Below are 22,855 nucleotides of genomic sequence, written 5' to 3'. Positions count from 1 at the left end.
CCCAAGAACAGGCCCATGATTCTAGGAGGCTTAGGGCAGAGGGTTTCTGGCAGATCAGCGAGAATAGGATCAGGCTAATTGAGGTCCACACTCATTCTTCCCTAAAGAACCAGTTTCCTGGCTCACCACTGTGTGTCTTCTCTGAGAAAAACAACAAAGGAGAAAAGTAGCAAACAAAGAGTGATGGGGTGGATTGGTTGACAGTCTCTTCAAAGAAAGGCAACCTGACAATTATTTTCCCTCTCTTTATAGTTTTATTATTCAAAGGCGAGGAATGACTAAATCTCATCTCTAGGTGTTCAGTGTGCTAACAACAATCCAGACAATTAGATTTAGCTGAACACACACACACACACACACACACACACGCGCGCGCGCGCGCGCACGCTTCAGATGAACTTTTTAGACATGCAACAGTGGCCCTGCAAGCACAGAGAACAGAAGCACATCTGATGCTGAGTGAGGGCATTGAGTTTTTTGTAGAGGTGCCCTGGAGATAAATGAGTCCTGTGTATTCAATGGTCTCTAATAAACCCTTCCATCAGCCAGCTCCAAGTTGGTCACCCTCCATGTCCCTGGGGAAGATAACACCTCCTTTGAAGGAAGCCCCTAAATGGCTGCAGTGCACACCTTGAAGCCAGCCCCTCTCATTCTAAGAGTGACCAGAGGGACTGCAGAACATCCGCTGAGTTGGGGTTGATAAAGTCAGAGGGATGGTGTTCCTTGAAAGAGATGGACATTTCCTTATCTGCCAAGAAGTCAAGCCTTCCCCTGCTAGGGACTCAATCATCAAAGGCTTCGGATTGCTAGCCCAGAAAGCGCTCGGTCAGGGCGGTTGCTCTGTAAGCCCAGACTTGACTCCATTGCTTCTTTGCTGGCTACATGTGCAGTCATAAAGTTAAGACCTACAGTAACTCTTATCTTTTTCTCTTTCACTAGAGAAGGATATGGAGATGGCTGACCAAGAGAATGTCCTTTCCCTAACAACCCTCAATGGAACCTTTGTAAAACAACAGCATGTCTAAAATTACTTTAAATAATGTGGCAAGACAGGTGGTTCACTGTTTTTGCTTTTGTTGGGACAACATCAAAGAGAAATGTTAAGGAAAGCCTTGATGATGGAGCTAACATGAGTTTTATGTTTGAAAAATAAAGCAACTGCAGCTTGCGTATTGAGCATTTATTATATATCTCCTGAGAAACAGTGATGCCTCTTCTGTCCAAAGGTCTCCAAATATGCTCCAGTGTGCTCATAGTCACACTGGACTAACAGTGGATGAGAATTTATGCAAAATTCTTAATGTTAAACACATTTGAAACACCAAAGAAAATGCCACATAATAAAGACCTCTTAATTTTAATAAACAGTGGATTCAAGGGGTACCTGGGTGGCTCAGTCTGTTAAGTGCATGACTCTCGTTTTTGGCTCAGGTCATGATCTCAGGGTTGGGAGATCAGCCCTGCCTTGGGCTCTGTGCCCAGTGCTGAATCTGCTTGTCCCTCTCCCTCCCCCTGCTTGCACTCTTTCTCTTTCTCTCTCTCAAATAAATAAATAAATAAACAAACAAACAAATAAATAAATCCTTTAAAAAAATAAACAACAGATTCAAGCCTTTTTTTTTTTTTAAATCTGGTTTTTTGTTTTAGATCATAATTCTGACTGTGGAGAATTAAACAGCTTCACTGAAATAAAATAATTCTATCTCCCTAATCCATCTCCTCTATAAACAGTAGCAGTAGTGGCAACAGCCACAGAAAGATCAGAGCTAGGCCCACAAGACTCCCCAGTGGGTTTTGTTTTACCTGCTATAGACGATACACTCTTGGTTATTGATCACTTTATCAGATTTGTACCTCCGGAGGTCTTCCCAAGCATCCTTGATGGCAGTGACCGCCAGAATGATACAGATAGGTATCATGCTCACCTCAGGCTGGAAAGCATTGACCACGGGGACAAAATTCAGAACCACAATGCCCAGAAAATAGAGATTGGCAAAGCGGTGTAGCTGCTCAAAGATGTTCTTGGGTATGAAGGACAACACAGTGTACTTGCTGGTCTTAATTTGATTTCCACAATAATGCCTGTTGGGATTCTCTTTGTAGGACCGTCCTTCAGAGGGCAGGTTGGAGACTACCACTCGTTTCTTGTCTTCTTTCCTTTTCCACCTTTTCTTCCCTTCCTTTCTCATCTCTGCTCAATCCGTCTCTTTAATTCTCATAGCACGGCACATGAGTTCCCCGTAAAAGAGTATTTTCCCTAATCAGTTCCATTGTTGAGCTGCCAGTGAGTCATGTCCCTGACATCTTTTACTTGCCTTTGCTGCTGGAAATTTTTCTCTCTTCTTTCAAAAGGAAAATTAAAAATAAAAAGCTGGTTTACAAACACCAGGTGAGAAATGACAAGGAAAAAGCTTGCAGAGAACAGGTGTACACCTGCCAGGCCACTTCCTTCTACCTGTTGAGACTCCTCCTGTTGGAATACCGACGTCACCCACGGGGATCTTCCTTTTCCACTCAGGCAGCCAAGAACAGGTGTGCCAACTCTAGGTCCTAAAACCTACTGGTTAAGTTTTAAAAACAAGAAGCCTCAGATGCTTCAATGAAATAGAAACCAAAAGAACAGTAGAACAGAGCAACGAAACTAGGAGGTGGTTCTTTGAAAGAATTAACAAGATTGATAAACCCCTGGCCAGACTTTTCAAAAAGAAAAGAGAAAGGACCCAAATCAACAAAATCATGAATGAAAGAGGAGAGATCACAACCAACACCAAAGAAATACAAACAATTATAAGAACATATTATGAGCAACTCTATGCCAGCAAATTAGATAATCTGGAAGAAATGGATGCATTCCTAGAGATGTATCAACTACCAAAACTGAACCAGGAAGAAATAGAAAACCTGAACAGACCTATAACCACTAAGGAAATTGAAGCAGTCATCAAAAATCTCCCAACAAACAAAAGCCCTGGGCCAGATGGCTTCCCAGGGGAATTCTACCAAACATTTCAAGAAGAATTAATATCTATTCTCCTGAAACTGTTCCAAAAAATAGAAATGGAAGGAAAACTTCTAAACTCATTTTATGAGGCCACCGTTACCTTGACACCCACCCAGACAAAGACCCCATCAAAAAGGAGAATTACAGACCAATATCCTTGATGAACATGGATGCAAAAATTCTCACCAAAATCCTAGCCAATGGGATCCAACAGTACATTAAAAGGATTATTCACCACGACCAAGTGGGATTTATCCCTGGGCTGCAAGGTTGGTTCAACATCCGCAAATCAATCAACGTGACACAATACATTAACAAAAGAAAGAACAAGAATCATATGATCCTCTCAATAGATGCAGAGAAAGCATTTGACAAAGTACAGCATCCTTTCTTGATCAAAACTCTCAGAGTATAGGGATAGAGGGTACATACCTCAATATCATAAAAGCCATCTATGAAAAACCTACAGCAAATATCATTCTCAATGGGGAAAAACTGAGAGCTTTCCCCCTAAGGTCAGGAACGCGGCAGGGATGTCCACTATCACCACTGCTATTCAACATAGGATTAGAAGTCCTAGCCACAGCAATCAGACAACAAAAAGAAATCAAAGGCATCCAAATCGGCAAGGAGGAAGTCAAACTCTCACTCTTTGCAGATGATATGATACTTTATGTGGAAAACCCAAAAGACTCCACCCCAAAACTGCTAGAACTCATACAGGAATTCAGTAAAGTGGCAGGATATAAAATCAATGCACAGAAATCAGTGGCATTCCTATACACCAATAACATGAGAGAAGAGAGACAAATCAAGGAGTCGATCCCATTTACAATTGCACCCAAAACCATAAGATACCTAGGAGTAAATTTAACCAAAGAGGCAAAGGATCTGTACTCAGAAAACTATAAAATACTCATGAAAGAAATTGAAGAAGACACAAAGAAGTGGAAAAACGTTCCATGCTCATGGATTGGAAGAACAAACATTGTGAAGATGTCAATGCTACCTAGAGCAATTTACACATTCAATGCAATCCCCATTAAAATACCATCCACTTTTTTCAAAGAAATGGAACAAATAATCCTAAAATTTGTATGAAACCAAAAAAGACCCCGAATAGCCAGAGGAATGTTGAAAAAGAAAAGCAAAGCTGGTGGCATCACAATTCCGGACTTTCAGCTCTATTACAAAGCTGTCATCATCAAGACAGTATGGTACTGGCACAAAAACAGACACATAGATCAATGGAACAGAATAGAGAGCCCAGAAATGGACCCTCAACTCTATGGTCAACTCATCTTTGACAAAGCAGGAAAGAATGTCCAATGGAAAAAAGACAGTCTCTTCAACAAATGGTGTTGGGAAAATTGGACAGCCACCTGCAGAAGAATGAAACTGGACCATTTCCTTACACCACACACAAAAATAGACTCAAAATAGTTGAAAGACCCAAATGGGAGACAGGAGTCCATCAAAATCCTAAAGGAGAACACAGGCATCAACCTCTTCGACCTCAGCCACAGCAACTTCTTCCTAGAAACATCGCCAAAGGCAAGGGAAGCAAGGGCAAAAATGAACTATTGGCGGGTGCCTGGGTGGCTCATTTGGTTAAATGGCTGCCTTTGGCTCAGGTCATGATCCTGGAGTCCCGGGATTGAGTCCCGCATCAGGCTTCCTGCTCAGCGAGGAACCTGCTTCTCCCTCTGGCCCTACCCCCTCTCATGTGCTCTCTCTCTCTCTCTCTCATTCTCACTCTCTCAAAATAAACAAATAAATCTTTAAAAAAAACAACTATTGGGATTTCATCAAGATAAAATCTTTTGCACAGCAAAGGAAACAGTCTACAAAACCAAAAGACAACCGACAGAATGGGAGAAAATATTTGCAAATGATAAAGGGCTAGTATCCAAAATCTATAAAGAACTTATCAAACTCAACACCCAAAGAACAAATAATCCAATCAAGAAATGGGCAGAAGACATGAACAGACATTTTTCCAAAGAAGACATCCAAATGGCCAAAAGACACATGAAAAAGTGCTCAACATCGCTCGGCATCAGGGAAATCTAAATCAAAACCTCAATGAGATACCACCTCACACCCGTCAGAATGGCTAAAATTAACAAGTCAGGAAACGACAGATGTTGGCGGGGATGTGGAGAAAGGGGAACCCTCCTACACTGTTGGTGGGAATGCAAGCTGGTGCAACCACCCTGGAAAACAGTATGGAGGTTCCTCAAAAAGTTGAAAATAGAGCTACCATCCGATCCAGCAATTGCACTACTGGGTATTTACCACAAAGATACAAATGTAGGGATCCGAAGGGGTATGTGCACCCCGATGTTTATAGCAGCAATGTCCACAATAGCCAAACTGTGGAAAGAGCCAAGATGTCCATCGACAGATGAATGGATAAAGAAGATGTGGTATACATACACAATGGAATATTATGCAGCCATCAAAAGGAATGAGATCTTGCCACTTGTAACGATGTGGATGGAACTGGAGGGTGTTATGCTGAGTGAAATAAGTCAATCAGAGAAAGACATGTATCATATGACCTCACTGATATGAGGAATTCTTAATCTCAGGAAACAAACTGAGGGTTGCTGGAGGGGTGGGAGGGTGGGAGGCATGGGGTGGCTGGGTGATAGACATTGGGGAGGGTATGTCCTATGGTGAGCGCTGTGAATTGTGCAATACTGTTGAATCACAGATCTGTACCTCTGAAACAAATAATGCAATATATGTTAAGAAAAAAAAAGAAGATAGCAGGAGGGGAAGAATGAAGGGGGGGGGAATTGGAGGGGGAGATGAACCATGAGAGATGATGGACTCTGAAAAACAAACTGAGGGTTCTAGAGGGGAGGGGGTGGGGGGATGGGTTAGCCTGGTGATGGGTATTAAAGAGGGCACGTTCTGCGTGGAGCACTGGGTGTTATGCACAAACAGTGAATCATGGAACACTACATCAAAAAGTAATGATATAATGTATGGTGATTAACATAACAATAAAAAATTTAAAGAGAAAAAAAAGAAGCCTCAGATGCTTTAAAAGTGTTACACATTTTCTTGTTTGGGAGACACTGCCTGTCACTCTCCAAAGAGCTGCTCTTAAACTTGGTATCCCAAGATGATCCAGTCAATTCTAGACATCAATTCTTGAGGTTTCAACCCTACTCTTAATAATGGAATATTCTTGTATTTAATAATTTGAGTGTTTACACATGTTAAATTAAGGTATCTAAATCTCAGCACTACTGACATTATTTGTTGTGGAGGGCTACCCTGTATATTGTAAGATGTTTAGCATCATCTTTCTGCTTTATCTACTACATGCCATTGGCAAATTCCTTCCCTATATGGCAGCCAAAAATGTCTCCAGGCATTGTCAAATGTTCCCTGCTGGGAAAAACTGCCCTGGTTGAGAATCACTGAATTAAGTGAACTTAAGAAAATAAAATGTGAGAAGAGAGACCAATCCTTTGAAATGCAGATGAGTTTGCATATCCTATTGGCAAGAAAGCAAACAGAAGAATTATTTCTCTTACCTTTCATATATCCAGATGTTGGAGCAGTTGATCTCTCTATCAAAACGATGTCTCTTGAAGTCCTCCATGCCATCCTTGACCATGATGATGAACAGCACAATGGCCAATGGTAACATGGTGATTTCTCTGTGGAAAACTTCCATGGAGGGCATCCAGTTCAGAATCACCAGGAACAGGAAATAGAGGTTAGCCCACCTGGAAGGAGCAAGCGAAGTGTGAGTGAAAACCATGGAGAGGAAAATACACTTTCCACACTATTTCTTCCCTATTGTTGGCCCTTACTAACTAAAATGACATTCTCTTTCAGTGTCACCTGGAATTATGGTAAGTGCTTTGAAGCCAAATCCCAGATATATTCAAACTCAAATTGTTCACTAGTTGTGTGACCTTCTGGAGCTTGTTTCAACATGTATAAAATTGGAATAGTACTAACTACTTTAAAGAGCTCATATAAATATTACAAAGGATATTTGTTACATACACAGTAGAGGGTTCTCAATCATAATAGTTGCTCAATAAATGATAAGCTTGTAATAGTAATTACAAAATTTAGGATGATATCTATTGATATATTTTGCTTTATAAATAAAAGATGATCTTGCATGTATTATCTTGAAATTATGGCTTACATTTTTAAGTTTTCCAAGTGCATCTTGCTCCTTCTTGCCACTATGCCTTTGCACATGAAGATCTGTTGGCAGGAACATTCCCCTGGCTCCCTTCCTGACTTCTGTTTTTACCCAGTTAATGCATTCTCTTCTTTCAGGTTATACTTCAATTATCACTTCCTCCGGGAAGACTTTTCTGACTTTCTTAACTAGGCCAGATCTCCCTCTTATTCACTCTAAGATCACCATATACCTCTCCTTGGAAGTATCTATCTAAGTTCTAATTTTATATCAATTTATATAATTCTTAAAATTAATGTCTCTTTCACTAGAAAATACAGTCAGGACAATCTCTCTCATTTCTTCCCCTCATGTATCTCTAGCAGCTAATGCATGGCCTAACACAGAGTAGAATCTAATATTTATTGAATGAATGAATGAGCAAATGAATGACAAGTTTTTTCAAGGTTTATGCATTTGGGTATTAAAGGCAATGTGGCCCAGAGGGCAGCATCTTTGTTTCAGAAATACTGGCAAAGGGCGCCTGGGTGGCTCAGATGGTTAAGCGTCTGCCTTCGGCTCAGGTCATGATCCCAGGGTCCTGGGATCGAGTCCCGCATCGGGCTCCCTGCTCCTTGGGAGCCTGCTTCTCCCTCTGCCCCTCTCTCTCTCTCTGTCTGTCTCTCATGAATAAATAAATAAAATCTTTAAAAAAAAAAAAAGAAATACTGGCAAATACTTGGTTAAAGCACATATTACTTGGCCAAGAAGTTGTGTACCTATGAAACTGCTCAAAGAGATTCTGAGGCAAGAAGGTGAGGAAGGTATATTTGGTCGTGCAGATTCTGTTGCTGGAGTATCTCCAGGAGACCTCGGCCCAATCTTGGTGGCACATGCTGTTGTTGGGGAACACGACCCGCTGCTGTGTCAGGTTGTAGCTTTGCCTCCTTTTATCTTGGGACAACAGTGGTGTGGCTTCTGATGGAGACTGGGGGAGGCCATCTCTGACTCGCCACTGCCACCGCTGCCAAGATGAGTCCACTGAGAAGGTCATTTCTGGCAGCAAGCTACGGTCTGAAAACAGACACAGGAAGTTGCCATGGTCAGAAGAAAATATGTGGTATACTGACTCACCCACTTGTCCACCTATCCATTCAAGGTAGATTCTGGGATACAATGTGAGCCAAATAGGTTCAATCCCCATAAACCATATGTTCAAGAGTGAGAGACATAAAGCAAATAATCATATAAATAATATACAACTAGCACCCTGATAAGTACCATGAGAGGGTTTAAGATCCGGGGAGGGTGCTGATGACCTTGTTAGGCTTATCAGGAAAAGTATGGCCCTGTGGGCTATGACCCCCAGAGGTCAGAATGCTCTCTGTGGCTTGTTCCTAAAACTGAGCGGTCCCTTCACCTTCACAGTCTTCAGTGTCCTCTCTGTAATATGAGGAAAACTCGTCTTATTCTTTTTTCACAAGCCTTTTGTAAGGAATAAATTACATAGTACATAAAAGTATGCTGAGCCGTATCGTAAAGGGGAAGGTATTCTTTAGCTCTAAAATTTTCTGGTACTGATATTTTGGAGAACCTTGTTTGTGGTCAGAACCTCAAATGAGAGTAATAGGTGGGACGGAGAAGACAGTTTCTTTCCTAGGAAACTTTGGCTTGAGGTGACTGGGGCTGTACAGAATGTCATTCCGTGGACACCACTTTTTTTTTTTAACGTAGTTGACTGGGGGTGAGGGTGGGAGACCCTTTCCTTCCTCTCCAACTCCATTTGGTGGTTTCTGAAACCGAGCACTTTTTCAGATGATCCTCCTAGTTGGGGGACAAATACTGCTTTATCTAGGATATTCCAGTTCCTGAGCTCTTTTAATGGAACCTGTAAGCAAGCCATCAAGTTTCCCTCTGGCCATTCTTACATGTATGAAGAGAGGTTAATAAATAATAAATAAAATATATATTTTATTTATTAAATAAAATGAGGATATCCTGAAGGATATTATTCAAAGATATCTTTTGTGAGAAGTTATATATAATGGTGCTTCTCACTTAGGCTCACAGGATGATTTTCTTTTGAATAAATGGACAAATGAACATCAGTTATTATTAATCTTACAATGAGCAACCTCACCTGTCATTGAAAATATGATTCTTTAAAGGAAAAAAAGTTCCATTTCTAGTTTAAATGGTAATATTTTACCTTCCTGATGCCCATATGATCTGACCCTTATCATAATTCTCCTCATGAGTTTAATCAATCCAAGTGATTTTCAATCCAGAAGAGCTCTTCAGAGTCTTAAGTGAGCCCTTGTAGCAAGCATGAAAAAAACAAATGCAATTATAATGCCTATCATAATGTGACCAAAAGCAATATTATGACATATGGTAAGCCAGAAATAATATTGTATATCTTCTTTCTCGTTATAAAAAAATATCCCTTTCATGAATTTTTTTATTATTGTAAAAGAAAAGGAAATGAAAAGATAATTCATGAATAGAGTTGAAAATGCAAACGAGAATCTTGCCATGGCTAACGCCATACATATCAGACTTCTCTCAATTTTAGGTAATAAGGGCTTCAAAAAGGAAGACTGGATTGATACGGGAGATGCAGGTATTTTAGGTGGGGTGCTTTAAAAAGTTCATTTTTTGTATCATATTCTTTGCTTCTCTTTATTCACACTGTAAAGTAAGCTTTCTTAAAAATAAAGCAGATGTAAAATGGATGCCAAACAAGTAGACTTAAGTTTGATGAAGAACTGAGTATTTCCATAGTTTCCAAGTATCTTTCCCCAAAATTATTAATTACAATGGTAAAAAAAGAATCACTGTAGTAAAGAAACATGGCAGGCACCACTTAACCCAAGAGATTAAAGCAAAATCACCAATATGGTATAACCAGGCATTCTGTGCCTCCTGTTATGATGTACCAAGGACATGGCATCATTTCTACGGTAGTCACAAGGAAACATTGAGAAACCTCAAGCTGGGGATTATTTTACAAAATAAATAGCTTATGTTAAAGGTATTAAATGTCAAAGGTCAAAGAAAGGCAGAGGAACTATTTCTGATTAAAACGGACTAAAAAGATATGGTAAGTAAATGTAATGTGTGATCCTGGGTTGGATCCTGGCCTGGGGGAGATAAAATAGGTATAAAGGACATAAATGGACAAGCCATAAAATTTAAAAATGATTTGAAGATTAGTAATAGTATTTTATAATGTCAAATTTCCCTATTATAATAATTATATTGTGCTTATATAAGAAAATGTTCTTGTCCTAGGAAATTCATCCTAAAGTAGTTATGGGTAAAGGGGCAAGATGTTTTAATAGTTCAGAAAATAATGTCCATGTTTGTATATGTGTGTGTATACATAATACATATACACACTTAGCTAAGTAGGAAGGTTGTGCAGGAATGTTCCAGGTAGAAGAACTGGTTCTAGGAACAAAGTTCATAGGATTGCTCTGTACAGCACAAGAAGTGAGGGAGAAAAAGAGCAAAAGCTGAGGCTGGAGGGACAGGCAAGGCCAGATGGCTTGTTAAGGCTGTTACGATGAGAGTAGAATGGAGTCCTGAAGAGTTTTAGGCAGGGAAACCACCTGACCCGAGATGTGAATCCCAGGCTTTGTTCTGGCAGAAGCATAGTAGAATGGGCTAGGTGGAGCCAAGACCGGATAGGAAGGCAGCTCCTTAACCCACTGCTTCCTCTTTCTTCCAAGTAAGCTACTTCTTTCCAAAAGTAGATCAGAAAACAAGGGGGGATTGTGTAATCCTTTTATCTGAGGTGTGGTTTATTACTGCTTGCATAAAGGGAGGGGCATGTCTGAAGCAACTCTACAAGGTCCATCCAGTTATAAAGTCTTTCTCTCCTTCTAATTTTCTGAAATGGCACCTCCCGCGAATAAACTTGAGAAATTTCTGGTTTTGCTAATTCACACTCAGATCCCTCTGGCTTGAGGTAGTAATTCTTTCCAGCACCACTATCATTTTTCCCTGGGCAGAATGTCCTCTAGATGGTAGGGGGGTACATTTCTATTTGGTGAACCATTAGCCTAACATACTGAGTTAATTACAGTTTACTGAGAAATCCTGTTCTTGTTCCCCAATTTTCTCCATCTTGCCTGGCCCACATTCCAATTAACCCCAGGTCTTTCCTTTTTTTATTTTAATGAGCCAAGTAAACCCCATCTTGAGCAAATTCCATTTTCACTGTTAGGGATCAATCAACCAGTCATTCTTCAAATGAAAAAATACTTATTGAACTCTTGTTTTGTACTAAGTAAAACCTACACATCCATCTCTTCTTCTGGAGCTTGCACTCTAGTGGGGCTGACAGAAGCTAAACACACACTCATAGAAATAAATGTAAAGTTGACTCTTGAACAATATGGGTTTGAACCATGTGTGCGCTTATATGTAGATTTTTTTCAATACAGCATAGTACTGTAAATGTATTTTCTCTTATGATTCTTTAAATAATATTTTTTCTCAAGTTTACTTTGTTCTAAGAATACAGTATATATAAGTATCATATGATCTCACTGATTTGAGGAATTTGAGAAACAACACAGAGAATCATAGGGGAAGGGAGGGAAAAACGAAACAAAACAAAACTAGAGAGTGAGACAAACCATAAGAGACTCTTAATCTCAGGAAACAAACTGAGGGTTGCTGGAGTGGAGGGGGGTGGGAGGGATGGGGTGGCTGGGTGGTGGACACTGGGGAGGGTATGTGCTATGGTGAACACTGTGAATTGTGTAAGACTGATGAATCACAGACCTGTACCCCTGAAGCAAATACTACGTTATATGTTAATAAAAACATTAAAAAAAGAATACAGTATATAATACATATAACATACAAAATATCTGCTAATTGACTGCTTGTTATCCAAAAGGCTTCCAGTCAACAGTAGGTTATTAGTAGTTATATGTGGATTTTTGACTATGTGGGGTGCCTGTACCCCTAGCCCCCATGCTCTTCAAGGGTCAACTGTATATTCATCAACCATGGTAAGTGTCACAAAGGAGAACAGGGTGCAATGTGATTGCATTACAGAGGGATGTGACCTTGTCCCTGAAGAGGCAGGGTTTTGAGCTGAGATCAGGGGGATGAATGAGAGGTAATTGGATGGGATAAGTGTATGTGTGTAGTGTGTATATGTCTGGAAGTAAGAGAGCATCCTAGGAAGAAGCCACATTTACAAGTGTCCTGTGGCTAGAGCAAATATTGATTTTAAAAATGGAAAGAAAATTCAAGTAAGGCTAGAAAGCAGTAATAAGTGGAGACTGGAGAATTATTTTCCCTTCATGTCCAGTTCTTCAAAAAGTATATCAGTTGGGCAGGACAATGAAGGGGGAAAAAAAAACCCCAAAACAACAACTATAAAATTAAATTTAGTCTACACTTAGATTCTTGATAAGCAGTACCCTATCTTAATATTAGAATTAATTGGAATCTAAGAAAGTTTGGCCTTCAGTTAGCCACAGGGGTTTTTAAAACCCTCTACCCTGAGAGCTGTAAAATGTATAAATCTCACAAAATAATTTCTTGTTAGACACCTAGTTAACAAACAATAACCACCTTAGAATAGTCAGGGGTTAGTATGTCCTTAAATCAATCAGTTATATCAGTTTTCCCCAAATTGCAATCATTCTTGAATCACCTTTTCAATTTTTGCCATACCCAACGATCATTTATTTTATTAAATGTAATATATTTTAAGTCAACTCATGTTTTAAAAGCTTAAATATTGACTTTTATACTGATATAACACTGACTATAACTCTGATAAAACACTGATATCTGAAGTTAGGGGTTTGATACACAATTATTTTTCATAGGCACTAACATGGACCTACTTTTATTGAAATAAAAACTCTTGGCCCATTATCACAACATTGTCCTAGACCTTCTATATCTCTCTTTCCTATTCTTGGAACCAGGTTCAGAAACATTACCAATTATAGAGAAAGTGTCAGTCATTTTCATTATTTGATGCTTACCTTCTAATGCAAGAAATACTGCTAACATGTTTTGCAAGTTTTTTGTTTGTTTCCCACAGAAGCGTCAAAACAACAAAGGCAGCAGCAACAAAAGGTTTTTCATCAAGCCTGAATTAAATAAAAAAAAAAAATCCAGAGAACCTGCATCCTATCCATTTCCCAAATATTCTACTAGATCAAGGAAAAATTTGCAATACAACAAACTTATTACCAACTCCCTATTCATTTTGTTTTTTCCCCACTTACTCTGATAGGGTTTTCTCAAGGAAATGGCCACTACTTTTATGTAGTCTTCCACCTCTTTTATCCATACCCATTTTACAGATGGAGAAAAAAAAGGGGAATAGAATGATTACTCTCTGGAAACTCTTCCTCCTCCTTGTCAGAAAAACCTCTATTTATTAGAATCCAAGATGTACTTTTTTTTATTTTTTCACATTTTAATGTTTTGAACCTAGGATATGTCACATAATTGATATGGTAATATTTTTTTCTTTTTACCCTCACAACATATTATTAAATTGATGGCATTTTAGATTCAGGGAAGTATGTTTAGTTGCAGGCCACAAAACAGAAATCACAGTTTAAAAGCCCTCACTAGGGCTTCCAGTTCCGGAACCTGCCTGGGAAAGTTTGGTAAGGCCTTCTTGGGAAAGGAATGGCCCAAGGGGAGACCTTATTCTTCAGTGGAATTCAGAGAGGCTAGAAGCCTTGAGGAGGGCTGAACATCAGAGCCTTCATTTGGCTTGTACTCAGCTACAGGATTCCACATAAGGCTGCTGTGTGCAATCAGTTCTTGTAAGTACCAGAAAGTGCTCTGTCCTTCCCAATGGGAAGAGCAAGAACTGTGATTGTGCTTCATTCACTGGCTACAAAACGTGTCCTATAATTAGGATGCCAGATGCTGACTTCCTCCAGAGAGAAAGAAATATTGAATAAGAAATGTGTCTGAGGGCGCCTGGGTGGCTCAGTTGGTTAAGCGACTGCCTTCGGCTCAGGTCATGATCCTGGAGTCCCTGGATTGAGTCCCGCGTTGGGCTCCCTGCTCAGCAGGGAATCTGCTTCTCCCTCTGACCCTCCCCCTTCTCATGTGCTCTCTCTCCCTCATTCTCTCTCTCTCAAATAAATAAAATCTTTAAAAAAAAAAAATAAATGCGTCTGAGAACCATGAGAGACTATGGACTCTGAGAAACAAATGGAGGGTTTTAGAGGGAAGGGGAGTGGGGGCATGGGTTAGCCCGGTGATGGGTATTAAGGAGGGCACGTATTGAATGGAGGACTGGGTGTTATACGCAAACAATGAATCATGGAACACTACATCAAAAACTAATGATGTAATGTATGGTGACTAACATAACATAATAAAATAAAATTAAAAATAAAAGAAATGCATCTGAGGCCCTTGCACAGGGTGGGGTAGGGATTGTGGCTTTTGGAGGCTGGTGAGAGCAGGGACCAGTTTGAAAGGGAAAAGGCAGAGTGAGAAGGAAATAGCAATCACCTTAGATGAAATTTAATTTGAAGGACGTACTTCTGTAGAAGGTAATGAAAACACGTGACAAATGAAATCCTACAGAATGGGTTTTTGTGGGAATGATCAGAGGGTAGATCTTTATAGAACTCAAGTATTAATAGCATACCACGCTCAGTCTCCATCACTAGTCTTTTTTGTGAATGCAGTTTACCGATTTTTTCTTAGCATCGTGGTCCATAAGAGCCTTACTCCAACAGACTTTCAAGGACAGCAGTTGTTTCTTAAACAGACAAGAAGAAAGTTCTATGGTCTGCTATGCTCTACGTCATTACTCCCCAGGTTCATTGGAGTTTAGGGCATCACCAGGTACCCAGTAAGTTGGTCTCCCATTAAGTGTATTTGGAGCTCAGACCTCTCTCATGAGTTTTGGACAAGAGTATCACACTGCTTCTTTGCCATCTTCTCTTCTTTTCTAGGTATCTCAGCATTAACCTTTCTAAAGCTTTGGGTCCTCTCCAAAATTCACTTTGGTTCCTCTCCAAAATTCACTTTGGTTCCAGAAGCCCCCATTCCTATGAGTAGCATCTCCCTTTACCCAAATGACCTGGAAGTTATCTTTGATTTTCCCTTCATTTGCTATAGTCAATCTATTTTTTAAAATTTTATTTAAAATCAATTAACATATAGTATATTATTAGTTTCAGAGGTAGAATTTAGTGATGCATCAGTTGCATAGAACACCCAGCGCTCATTACATCAAGCGCCCTCCTTAATGCCCATCACCCAGTTACCCCACCCTCCCAGCTGCTTCCCTTCAGGCAAACTTCAGTTTGTTTCTTATAAGCTAAGAGTCTCTTATGGTTTGTCTCCCTCTCTGATATCGTCTTATTTTATTTTTCCCCTCTCTTCCCCTGTGTTCATCTGTTTTGTTTCTCAAATTCCACATATGAGTGAAATCATAAGATATCTGTCTTTCTCTGACTGACTTACTTTGCTTAGCATAATACCCTCTAGTTCATCCATGTTGTTGCAAATGGTAAAAATTCATTTTTTTTGATGAACAGCCAATCTATTTTTAAATTCTACCCATTTTCATCTTCTAAATCTTTTTCAAATCCATCTGCTCAACATTTCTACTGCTTCCAATATAATAAAAGACATTATTGTCTCTTGAATGGACTACTGCACAGACTCCTATCAGCTTCCTGCATCCTCGTTTGCCCCGTTTCCAACCTAGTTTCCTCCTAACAGCCAAAGTTGTTTTTTTAAAGTGCAAATCAGATCATGCCAGGTCTCTTAATGCTCTCAATGATTATGATTGTTTTGTATAAAACCCAGACTTCTCACTGTGGCCTACATTATACTTCATGTGACCCAGCTCCTCCCTACCCCTTTTCTTCTTATTCCACATTCTCAAATACTCCAAGCTTTCTTTCTCCACCTCCCCTGCCTACCACCACCCCTGTGTGTGTGTGTGTGTGTGCGCACACATGTGTGAGAATCTAGGTGGTTAGTAGTTCCTCTCCCTTGAAGGCCGTTTCTTCATGCTTTGCCTAGTATATTAGTCAGGCTAGGTCGTAGGCCAGGCTGTGAGATGAAGCCCCAAATCTCAGTGGCTTAGCACAACTTATGAAGGGTTTGCAGCTCCAAAGTAACTCTTCTCAATCCAGCGGCTCAGGGGTCCAGGCTCCCTCTGTCTCATGATCTCAACATGTGGCTTTAAATAGAGCCATAACAGGGTTGTAAAAGTGAACTACATTACTTTGCTCATAGTCAAATGGCCAGAATCAGCCACATGGTCTAATCTCAGCTATGTGGGCGAACATATAGAAACTTTGGTGAGAATTGGTGGTCTCTACCAGGTCCCAAATTAAATGACATTTCTTCATAGAATTGGGTATAGGATTAATCCACTGAGGGCTACTAGGGCAATGTGCCAGTGTGGCAATTAGGATATGATCAGACCTGTCATTATTTCCTGTTAGCTGAAGAAAGGGATTTTACACTTTCTAAACACTCTGACCTATTTGGGTGCCCTCCTTCAAATTTGAGGCCAAGAGAATGATCCCTAAACTCTGGTCCTTAGATGCTACCCTGAGTTAAGGCTAATGATAATAAGATATTAGAGAATTCATATGTGCTCCAAGCATAGTCTGTAGATAGAACACATCATATGCTGCATACATATGTGAACCGCTACTTTTTTTCTTTTAAGTTTTTCTTTTAATTTCACTTACTTAACATACAGTGTTATAATAGTTTCAGGTATACAATATAATAATTCAACAGTTCCGTACTTGACCCTGTGTTCACCACGACAAATGCATTCCTTAATCCCCATCAGCTATTTAACGCCTCCCCTCACCCACCTCCCTTTTTTAAAAAATTTTTATTGTTATGTTAATCACCATATATTACATCATTTGTTTTGGTGTAGTGTTCCATGATTCATTGTTTGTTCATAACACCCAGTGCTCCATGCAGAATGTGCCCTCTTTAATACCCATCACCAGGCTAACCCATCCCCCTACCCTCCTCCCCTCTAGAACCCTCAGTTTGTTTTTCAGAGTCCATCATCCCTCCTGGTTCGTCTCCCCCTCTGACTTACTCCCCTTCATTCTTCCTCTCCTGCTATCTTCTTCTTTTTCTTTTTTCTTAAAATATGTTGCGTTATTTGTTTCAGAAGTACAGATCTGTGATTCAACAGTCTTGCGCAATTCACAGCGCTCACCGTAGCACATACCCTCCCCAATGTCTATCACCCAGCCACCCTATGCCTCCCACCCCCAACCACTCCAGTAACACTCAGTTTGTTCCTGAGATTAAGAATTCCTCATATCATTGAGGTCATATGATACATGTCTTTCTCTGATTGACTTATTTCACTAAGCATAACACCCTCCAGTTCCATCCACGTCGTTGCAAATGGCAAGATCTCATTCCTTTTGATGGCTGCATAATATTCCATTGTGTATATATACCACATCTTCTTTATCCATTCATCTGTCGATGGACATCTTGGCTCTTTCCACAGTTTGGCTATTGTGGACATTGCTGCTATAAACATTGGGGTGCACGTACCCCTTCGGGTCCCTACATTTGTATCTTTGGGGTAAATACCCAGTAGTGCAATTGCTGGATCGAATGGTAGCTCTAATTTCAACTGTTTGAGGAACCTCCATACTGTTTTCCAGAGGGGTTGCACCAGCTTGCATTCCCACCAACAGTGTAGGAGGGTTCCCCTTTCTCCACATCCCCGCCAACATCTGTCGTTCCCTGACTTGTTAATTTTAGCCATTCTGACTGGTGTGAACCCACCTCCCTTCTGATAACCTTCAGTTTGTTCTCTATAGTTAAGACCCTGTTCTTTGGTTTGCCTCTCTTATCTTTTTTTTCCTTTTGCTTGTTTGTTTTGTTTCTTAAATTCTACATATGAGTGAAATCATATAGTATTTGTCTTTCTCTGACTGATTTAATTCGCTTAGCATTATACTCTCTAGTTCCATCTGTGTTGTTGCAAATGTGAGCCACTACTTTTAAGTGTAGCAGATACGGTTGAAATGGATTTATTGCAAATTTAAGAGCATTACTGATGTCATGGTAAGTTTTTGCTATTATGTATTTTCTCAATCCATGATACTAAAATTATACCAACTCTTAGGTGTAGATTATGAAATTCTTTGACAACAAAAGAGGTCTTTGGGCTTTGAAAAGTTGGCAACACTGGTGTAGCAGAGGGAGCACAGAATTGAATGCAGGGTATTTCGTTAAGTACAGAGACAAAGTTCCCTAATGCACAGTTCCCGCCCCAACAAGATGGTTGGAGAGATGAGATTATATACAGGAAAGGTAATGGATAGGCTATCAACAGGGAATTGAATAAACACAGACAGCAAGCTCTGGAAGTTGTCAAAGATAGAAGAAAACATGAGTGACTGAGTAGGACAAGGCAAGCTTCCTGGAGAAGCAGGAGAGGTCAATTAGGGAATAAGAAAGCCTGGGTATCCAGAAGCAGGGATGAGTCTAGAACTTGCAAGACTAGGCAAGTGAGAAGCTCTGTCTCTTGTTCCCACCTCTCAGACCTACTGAGTTAGAAACTCTGGGGATGAGGTAGGAAATTTGTACTCTTAACCAGCTCCCAGATCATTGTAAAGTAGGGACTGCCAAAGAACAACCCTGGAGAGACTCTGCCTTATGCACTTAAATATCGGCTCTCCGTTGAAAACTACCTTTGCCCATTTTCCTTCCTTTATTCCAAGTCTGATTTCCCAAGGATCTTCCTAATAAAGGCAGAAGATCTTGGGAAATAAAAAAGACAATGTAGGCATTCTTTTCTTTGTAAGAGGCAGGTAAAATGAGATGCATAATTTCATTTTTTATATCCCTCCAGGCAGAAATGGGATTTCACTTAAAAATTGTTTTATAGATTCTTTTAGTTTATTTTACTGACAAAATAATTAAGTTGGGTCTAATTAAAAGTGAACAAATTGCTTGCACAAGCTGAATAAATCAGTGCCAAGCTGAAGGGTGAGCAAAGTTGTTCAGTCTGCAGGGCTGAAAGCAATTAAAAGACAATAGGACCACACTGGCAGGCTCAGTTCACCTCATTCCAAACATATGTGTGATTCTGTGAGTTAGGTGCTAATACCTCCAGGAAAGACTGAGGTGAGGCAGGCAGTGAGAGAGCAGGACCTGGGAAATTTGGGAGGAGTTTTCTCAAGGTCAAACAGACTAGACACCTGGTTTAGTGCAAAGCAAATAGGATGAGATCTGTGAAATGGGGTGAGAAAAACTGATATTTTAGTGGGTGATTCCAGAGTTTCCTTAGGAAGGAAATACATGCTGACCAGCACTTGGGATGAAAGACTAGGGAACACAAACTAAATAGAAGAAGAAAAAGAAGAGAGACAAAAAGTTGAAAAGAGAGCTACCATATGACCCAGCAATTGCACTATTGGGTATTTACTCGAAAGATACAAATGTAGAGATCTGAAGGGGTACGTGCACCCCGATGTTTATAGCAGCAATGTCCACAATAGACAAACTATGGAAAGAGCCAAGATGTCCATCAACAGATGAATGGATAAAGAAGATGTGGTACCTATATACAATGGGATATTATGCAGCCGTTAAAAAAAATGAAATCTTGCCATTTGCAATGCGTGGATGAACTAGAGGGTATTATGCTAAGCAAAACAAGTCAATCAGAGAAAGACATGTATCATATGATCTCACTGATACGAGGAATTCTTAATCTCAGGAGACAAACTGAGGGTTGCTGGAGTGGTGGGGGGTGGGAGGGATGGGTGGCTGGGTGATAGACATTGGGGAGGGTATGTGCTATGGTGAGCACTGTGAATTGTGTAAGACTGATGAATCACAGACCTGTACCTCTGAAACAAATAATACATTATATGCTTAAAAAAAAAAGATAGTAGGAAGGGAAAAATGAAGGGGGTGGGGATCGGAGGGGGAGACGAACCGTGAGAGACTATGGACTCTGAGAAACAAACTGAGGGTTCTAGAGGGGAGGGGGGTGGGGGGATGGGTTAGCCTGGTGATGGGTATTAAAGAGGGCACGTATTGAATGGAGCACTGGGTGTTATATGCAAACAATGAATCATGGAACACTACATCAAAAACTAATGATGTAATGTATGGTGATTAACATAACATAATAAAATAAAATTAAAAAACCCCAAAAAACAAAACAAAACAAAAAGAAAAGGGAGAAAGGAGGAGAGAATTAGTTGGCAAGAGTGTAAGAAATAGAGATTAAGATAGTTGTGCTTGTGTTGTCAGAAAAGGGTTGAGTCACTTTTAAAAATTTTTCTGAGGTATAATTGCCACATAACACTACAATAGTTTCAGGTGTCCGGGCGCCTGGGTGGCTCAGTTGGTTAAGCGACTGCCTTCGGCTCAGGTCATGATCCTGGAGTCCCAGGACCGAGTCCTGCATCGGGCTCCCTGCTCAGCAGGGAGTCTGCTTCTCTCCCTGACGCTCTTCCCTCTCGTGCTCTCTCTCATTCTCTCTCTCTCTCAAATAAATAAATAAAATCTTAAAAAAAATAGTTTCAGATGTCCAACATGATTCAATAATTGTATATATTGCAAAATGATCACCACAATAAGTCTAGTTAACAACCATCATCAACATAGTTACATTTTCTTGTAATGAGAATATTTAAGATCTACTTTTTTAGCAACTTTCAAATATGCAATATAGTATTGTTAACTGTAGTCCCATGTTATACGTTACATCCCCAGGACTTATTTAGTTTATAAATGGAAGTTTCTACCTTCTGCCCTCCTTCACCCATTTCACCCACCCCATGCACCACCACCTCTGGCAGCCACCAATCTGTTCTCTATTTCTTTTTTCTTTTTTAATTTTAATTTTATTTATTTATTTGGCACAGAGAGAGACAGAGTGCATGCGACAGAGCACAAGCAGGGTGAGCAGCAGAGGAAGAGGGAGAAGCAGGCTCCCCACCGAGCAGGGAACCTGATGCAAGGCTTGATCCCAGGACTCTGGGATCATGACCTGAACCAAAGGCAGATGCTCAACTGACTGAGCCACCCAGATGCCCCTGTTCTCTATTTCTATGAGCTCATTTTTCTTTAGATTCCACATATGAGATTACTCGATATTTTCCTCTGATTTATTTCACTTAGTGTAAAGCCCTTAAGATCCATCAGTATTGTTGCAAATTGCAAGATTTCCTTCTTTTTTATGACTAAATAATATTCCATTGTATATATGGGACTTTTTTGTAAAGGTCTAATATTTACTAAAAATAGTATGATATTGAAATATGTATATTTTCATGTTACTTTAAAATTGTTCATAAAACTTCACAACACAGAGGGGTCTTGTAATAAATGATAGCATTTGATTAGGGGTAGAGGTCTAGAAGTCAAGAAAGAGTTGTTCCCATATTTGGTTGACTCAATGCCAAGGGCAGAAGATAAAAGAAGAGGCACAAGAAAGAGTAGAGAATGAGAAACTTAGCAAATGCTGGAAATCAGAACTAGAGATGACAAGGAGAAACAAAAATCCCATAAGAATTCGCAGAAGTTGGGAGGCAAGTGGTGGCATAGGGTTTTTCATAAGATATGAGATGGAGGTTCAGGTTCATTTAATTTAGATTTTAAAGGGTGGGGTAAGCCAAGGAAAGCTGACACCTGGCTTACGCATCTTGCTGATCAGCTGTGTAACCAGGGGGCAAGTTGGTTACTCTCTCTGGGCCTTAGGTCCTTCCTCTTTGAATGAAGGAATCCGACCAGGTAATTACTCAGGCCCATGTGTGTCTCTAACACTTTTGCTTCAGGTTTAATTCCTACCCTTACTTTTCAAAAGTCAAGGAGATGAGTGACCTTGATGAGGGACCCTGCCAGAGGGCAGATTATTTCCTCCCCAGATGATAGCCTATCCATAAAAGGTAAGAGTGGCTGATCCTTTCTCTTCTCAGAAATGGAGCCTTTTTCCTAGATCTGTTTCAGTTGAGTTATGCTCTCATACAAGCTTTGGGCTGAACATTCTCATATTTCCGAAGAAATAACTAAACCCTCTCATCTTCATTATTTCTGCTCTCTTACGACATTAATATAGCAATGATAATGTTCTCAAAAGGCCTCCACATATTCCAAACTTCTATTCCCAGTATGAGGAGGAGTTTCATGACAGATCCAATTGGTCTGTTGGATATCACCACCTGGATGTCTATTAGGAATGTCAGTCTCAGTCTGCTTCCAAAGAGACTCATGATCTTTACCCCTACATTTGCTGCTGACCCCAGTTCCTACCTCATGGAATGGTGGTGTTACCGCTTCAGGTGCCTAGGCTTCTGATTCCTCTCCCACCTGATTTATCCAATCAGTTACCAAGTCCTGTTGATTCCAACCCATACACATTCTGTCAGTTCTGTCCACTCTCCTCTGGGCTACTTGCCACCACACCAGCCTAAGCCACTCTTGCCTCAATTACTTGGATATTTTCATAGTTTGTTCCCTTGCTTCCAAATTTGCTCCCCTCCAATCTGTTTTCCCAAAGTGAAATCAGAAAGATGTCATCAAATTGTGAATCCATTCATTTCATTGCCTTGATCAAAACCCTTTCTAGGGTTGGTTCAATTTCCATCAGATAGAATAAGAAAAAAACTTTAAAATAATTTACAAATCCTTCCTTCCATGAACTA

The 22,855-nt window shown here is 40.1% G+C and overlaps 1 protein-coding gene across 9 annotated transcripts in view; it reads right to left on the bottom strand.

Annotated features, from left to right (window-relative positions):
- The window catches only part of ATP10B (ATPase phospholipid transporting 10B (putative)), a 391,956-nt gene that overhangs the window by 235,868 nt on the left and 133,233 nt on the right, over positions 1-22,855 (bottom strand). For 7 of the 9 annotated variants that reach the window (XM_027606553.2, XM_027606554.2, XM_027606555.2 and 4 more), the window contains exons 3-4: positions 7,943-8,237; positions 6,556-6,750 (exon numbers count right to left, since the gene is read on the bottom strand). In XM_027606553.2, the coding sequence (XP_027462354.2) occupies positions 6,556-6,750; positions 7,943-8,217 (470 nt within the window). In that variant the 5' untranslated portion in view covers positions 8,218-8,237. Of the gene's footprint in view, positions 1-1,803; positions 2,458-6,555; positions 6,751-7,184; positions 7,364-7,942; positions 8,238-22,855 lie in introns of those variants that run through there. The other 2 variants (XM_027606549.2, XM_027606548.2) reach the window with 2 other exon arrangements.

The sequence above is a fragment of the Zalophus californianus genome, chromosome 5 (assembly GCF_009762305.2).
Source record: "Zalophus californianus isolate mZalCal1 chromosome 5, mZalCal1.pri.v2, whole genome shotgun sequence".
Classification (NCBI taxonomy): Eukaryota; Metazoa; Chordata; class Mammalia; order Carnivora; family Otariidae; genus Zalophus; species Zalophus californianus.
This window is presented reverse-complemented; position numbering and strand designations above follow the sequence as displayed.